General features: G+C 42.0%; 1 protein-coding gene across 2 annotated transcripts in view; it reads left to right on the top strand.

Annotated features, from left to right (window-relative positions):
* Positions 1–5,662, top strand: part of SGCG (sarcoglycan gamma) — a 189,979-nt gene extending 184,317 nt beyond the window's left edge. For both annotated transcript variants that reach the window (XM_069972053.1, XM_069972054.1), the window contains exons 7-8: positions 1,320–1,443; positions 4,844–5,662. In XM_069972053.1, coding sequence (XP_069828154.1) covers positions 1,320–1,443; positions 4,844–5,020 — 301 coding nt within the window. In that variant the 3' untranslated portion in view covers positions 5,021–5,662. The remainder of the gene's footprint in view (positions 1–1,319; positions 1,444–4,843) is intronic.
* The last annotated feature ends 338 nt before the right edge of the window (positions 5,663–6,000 follow it).

The following is a 6,000-nucleotide window of genomic DNA, read 5'->3' on the forward strand; positions in this document are numbered from 1 at the left end:
TGCCTTGGGCCAGAAGATCCCCAGGAGATCAATGTCTTACTCAAATGAAGCTTTGGGAAACCCTTTCATGATCCATCAGAACATAATTTAGTTTGTTCTTGGCATTAAATGTAGGGTTCCTAAAACAAGGATTAGGAATGTTGGATTTCATCATGTTCAACCCTATATACTGCCAAGCTCTGAGGTGTATGGTGAACCTGAGTGTTTATTGGGAAGCTGAAGGAGATAACTTGTAAGCTTAACAAGTAGAAAGAAAGGATATGCAAAGCAGCTCTCACTCCACCTTCTCAAGGTAGCTTTACCTTAAAGTCTGGGTCTCACTCCAAATACAAGTCTCAAAACATAACTGGGATTGCATGCCAAGCTAGAGATCTCTCCAGAAGAAGAGCTGACAACCAAGAAATTTCACAGTTTGTAAGTCCCATAGCCTGTAAGGGTGAAAAAAAAGACATCCATCCATCCAACACAGTACAGCTGCTAAAATCAACCTCTTTTATATAGAACAATTAAAGGATTGGACATTCACAGATTATAATTTTTTTTTTTTTGCAGTAGGGTCTACAAGAACATTCCACTCCATTTGTGACATGTCAGTTTTTCATGTGACCGGATGGAATCCCAGCTGGAACGTATACTATGTGTATGTACTACAGCCGGGATTGCATTCATTCAAATACAACGTATGTTTAGCATAAATCACAGTCGTTGTTACAAATTGCAACAATGGCCGTGATTTAAAGAGGATGTACCACCAGGTACATCCTCTTTAACCTGAAGCCACGGATCGAACGGCACCGGCACGGGGAAGCCGGTGCCGCGGTCCGTTTTCGGGACTGAGGCCCGGTTCCCGTGCACAATGCCGTTCTATGCACCGAAACCGTCCCCACTGGGGAAGGGCCGGCCTACCTCCAGTGCTTGAGCACCGGCCAGTTCCGGTGCACAGAACCGGCTTCCCCGTGCCGGCGCCGTTCGATCCGTGGCTTCAGGTTAAAGAGGATGTACCTGGTACATCTCAAGCTAATCTGCAACTCAAAAACTTTACAAGAAAGGTAGTAGGTTTTAAAGCATGACTGACAATTCACCTACATTAAGTTATCATTAGTTAGTGTAATCAACAATTGTAAACTTTGGACAGGTGTGACACTGTCCAAAGAAGCCATTTTAGTTCTTCCTCCTATGTCAACAAACCTTGCACAGACAGTGGGAAATACCGCCCTATAAATGAATACGTCTGGCTGCTCCACAACGATCAATGTATTTTGCGCAATAATTATTTATATGCTGATATTTTCACTTATTATTTATTATGAAATTTTCAGACTGGAGTCTCCAACTCGATCCTTGAGCATGGACGCCCCTAAAGGAGTTTACATCAAGGCCCAGACCGGAGAAATTGAGGCGATTTCACGAAGAGATATCAAATTACACAGCAACGATGGAATGGTTTGTGATTTTCTTAAATACTTTGGATTTAGGTTCTGAGTATTCCAAATGTACAATACTCTATCCGACAGGTTTCACGGAACCAGAGATTCTGCCTATAGTAGTGACGGGATATTGATAGGAGCTCTGCATATTATATGAGCAATGGAACCATATTGTACCAAGAAGGGCACACCCCCCCCCTTTTCAAACACCTCCCAATGGCTGACTAATATTACCATACTATTATAAAATAATGTCGCCATACCATGACAAAACATTAGAACTGCATAATAACAGCAGGGAGTACAACTCAACTAGGAGCTCCTACAGCAACAAGGGTAGTGGGGGATGCAGCTCCTGTAACTCCAATATTAATCCAAACATTGTCTCCCACCTAACACAGGGATAAGGAACCTTAAAGAGGATGTATGGTGCCGTCACGGGGAAGCTGGTGCCATGGTCCGTTTTTGAATGGCAGCCCGGTTCCCGTGTACGGCGCCGTTCTATCCACGGGTCCTGGGCCGGAGCTGAAGCACAGGAGCTCCCAGTGGGAGGAAATTCCCTTCCCTCTATGACGTGGCTCCATTAGAATCAATGGAGCCGTGTCAAACAGGGGCGGGGGATCCCTCCCACTGGGGGCGGGCCAGTCCGCCTCCAGTGCTTCAGCCCTGGCCCGGGACCCGTAGATAAAATGGTGCCGTACATGGGTACACGGACACAGGCTTCCCCATGACAGCGCCGTTCTATCCCTGGGTCAGATTAAAGAGGATGTACCTGATGGTATATCCTCTTTAAGCCCTCCAGCTGTTGCAAAACTAAAATTCCCATCATACACGGAAGCCAAATGCAATAATTTTTCCACCATGTGTAAGAGGAATGGTGGAGAATTTTAATGTAGAATTTGAAAACAAAAATTATATCATTTTCCTGCCATATTTTTTTGATTCCCATATTCATTGTTCACCTCAAATGTCCAAATAAATTATTCCCTCGATTAACTGAAATCCACATTTCTAGACAGTTTATCCGTTGCCCTTCCTGGATATAAATCATTGCAGTGCTGTGCAGCCAGGGCTCTCTCCAAACCCATCAGTCATTCTCAGAATGAACAAGGCACTTGACACTTTTTATGTTCACACTGCAAAATAATAGCATTGCGGCCATTATGAAGCCCTGCAGAAGTCACACTGGGATATCTCCGTCTAAAATGTCATTATTTATAATGGTCTGGAAAAAAAAGAAGGCTTTCAGTGGAAAACCCAAGGTGGCCAGTTGTTGCTTTTGAATCAGTGCATAAAGCTGCAGGTCACATGGTTGGCTACAATTTTATTCTCACCTAAGAACCCTGAACTTTAATGAACTTAACATTTCATTAATTTTTCAGGCATAATGGTGTGGGGAATGTTACCTTGAGTCCTTTGTTACCTGTGGATAGATGCTTAGACAGTAGGGTTGATTTTAAGTGTCACTGTCATTACAAAAAACCTTTGATATGTAGAGCAGCAAAACACAACAATCACTCACTCAACTTTTTGCTGCTCAACGAGAGCAGCAAAAAAACAACAACATCCAATTAAGTATTTAGTCAAGAGTCTCCATTGATACATTGCCCCCTGAACAATTTGTCAAACTTTGAAAAAACAGATTAACAATAGAGATGAGCGAACCGGGTTCGGGTTCGAGTCCATCCGAACCCGAACGTTCGGTATTTGATTAGCTGGGGCTGCTGAACTTGGATAAAGCTCTAAGGTTGTCTGGAAAACATGGATACAGCCAATGACTATATCCATGCTTTCCACATAGCCTTAGGGCTTTATCCAAGTTCAGCAGCCACCGCTAATCAAATGCCGAAAGTTCGGGTTCGGATCGACTCGAGCATGCTCACGGTTCGCTCATCTCTAATTAACAAGTCTTTAAACATGGGAATAGCAAGAGGGGAAGGAAACCCTTTCCTAAGGGGTGTCTCCCAGTGGGGAGATCATCAAACCACCCTGATACGTAGCCCCTTAAGTCCCACTCAGTTGCGAGTATTAGGACACAAATCGGGAAATACCAGGGTGATCCCTTATTGTCAAAGTCTAACTCAGTTGCGAGTATTGTGTGACATGATAAGGGATTACGAAAGCCAGACAGATCATCAACAGACAGCTGTTTCGGGGTATTACCCCTCATCAGTGTGGAGTAGGATTCTGGTTATTGGGGGCAATGAATAGTAGACCAGCAAAACACAACAAATACTGAGCTCAGGGAGATCAGCAGAAAAAATTCAGTGGAATACTCACTCAAGAGTCTCCATTGATACATCCAACTGCATCCAACTTTAGGCAAGTGGCAGATTTGGCTAACTTTAGTATAGAGTATATGGACATTCTGTTAACATTGCAAAACTAAAGTGTCCTGTCCATATAGGACAATATTCCTGCTCAAGTGAAGGTCAAAGGAAGCCCATTGTGCTACTAGATAATGGTAGTTATAAAGTGGCCATTCAGTATTTATATTCTTCTTTTATGGAAAAGCCTTTTAGTGTTAACCAAAAGAGTTTTTACTTACGATAGCTAGTAATAATATTTAGAATTTTAACTCAGGAGACCCTCAATCTTTTAAAGGGGTTATCCAGCAAAGATCTTTTACTTTCAAAGGAACTGGTTTCAGAAAGTTAAAACGATTTGTAATTTACTTCTATTTAAAAATCTCAAGTCTTCCAATACTTATCAGCTAATGTATGTCCTGCAGGAAGTGGTGTATTCTTTTCATTTTGACACAGTGCTCTCTGTTGCCACCTGTGTCCATGTCAGGGACTGTCCAGAGCAGCAGCAAATCCCCACAGAAAACTTCTCCTGCTCTGGACAGTTCCTGTCTCGGACAGCGGTGGCAGCAGAGAGCACTGTGTCATGGAAAAAATACACCACATCCTGCAGGACATACATCAGCTGATAAGTACTGGAAGACTTTAGATTTTAAAATAGAAGTAAATTACAAATCTATATACATTTCTGAAACCAATGGATTTGAAAGAAAAAGGTTTTCACTGGAGTACCGCTTTAAGGGCCACAGTGATCCCTCATGTGCCTATTAGAGATGAATGTAACTGAAGCACGCTCCAGTCCGTCCAAACCTGAGTGTGTGGCTGAAGAAGTTGGATGTAGCCTATGGCTGTATCCATGTTTTCCAAGCAGCTCTAGGGCTGCATCCAACTTCTTCAGCCACACACATTAGGGTTCGGACGGACTGGAGCGGGCTCATCTGCTATACACTTTTAGCAGCTAGACATTTTATTGACATTTTTAAATTTAAAAAAATTATCAGAAAGTGTTAATCTGCCGGGACCCCAAGTGATTATCTATAACCAATAATATTCTGTATTATGTGAATCGATACGACCATTCCTATAGTAACACTTCTTTTCTTTGTAACACAGGTAGTGCTGGACGCTGAAAAAATATTTTTACCCAAACTGCCTCAAGGTACAAAGACTAACTCAGCTGACAGCTCTCAGGAACTCTATGAAATATGCGTCTGTCCAGATGGAAAACTCTATCTGTCGGTAGCCGCATCAAAATCCACATGTCGGGAATACAGCCGAGACTGTCAATGAGGGACTTTTTTTTCTAAGCTGCTGGATAGTAGTCATGCATTTTATATCAACCGGTGACTTTCTGCTGTTTGTTTGAAAGGATTTAGATACTTAAAATCTCGAAGCGCATTGGGATGCACATTTGTATTTCACGACACAATTTTAAAAGGAATATTACAATATTTTTGTAGCCGGCGTAAAGCAGCACAAGTTCATTTTTGACTTGGAAACGATTCCTGATCGCTTGGTCTTTGGCTAAAATGAGAAAAATTACGGGCTGGAGCGGTTTGGAGCTCGGCCACCTAATAAAATGAGTATTTTGTCGCGTCACTGAGCTGTACCGTGGTTGTTGAACTGGGTAATTAATTGAACAGCGTCCTAACTTTTTCCTCCAAATTCAAGTCCATTTCTGCTTATAGTATGCATTATTCTATTCATCTGATCTCAATGACCTGTTTCCAATATCTGAGAAATGACTTGGTACCAGCAATATACTATGCAACCCGTACTGCAATAATATATCTCCTATGGTCTGCTGTTTTTATTGTGTGTTATATTGGGTTGTAAATTTTCTATGTATGATCTTTAAGTCCTTCGATCGCAATTTGAAGAAACAGGTAATAGGCTGGTAATAAAAAGAATAAATACACTGTTTTCTTAAGATTTCGGGGATTTCAATTCTCTTTCTTTACTCATCACTGCATCAGAAGGATGAAGCTTCCCGTATAATGGACTAGCTTCCTGGGAAATGGTTAGGAATATATGGTAATACTTGTCACACAAGACCTACGCTCTATTGTATTATAGAGTTCATGCTGGCCTAGGCATTGTGAATATGCTATACTGCAGAAGCAGCTCCATTTTTTTCTGGAAAATATACCTCATTCCTGTATATAGGCCACTCCAAAATGTTTGATCCACTGCCCTCAACACACCATCTAACCCCTTCATCGGCTGTCAAGACCTCAAAATTAATTCAGACCTGAGATTTAGGAACCTAA

This window comes from Dendropsophus ebraccatus, chromosome 5, assembly GCF_027789765.1.
Source record: "Dendropsophus ebraccatus isolate aDenEbr1 chromosome 5, aDenEbr1.pat, whole genome shotgun sequence".
NCBI lineage: Eukaryota > Metazoa > Chordata > Amphibia > Anura > Hylidae > Dendropsophus > Dendropsophus ebraccatus.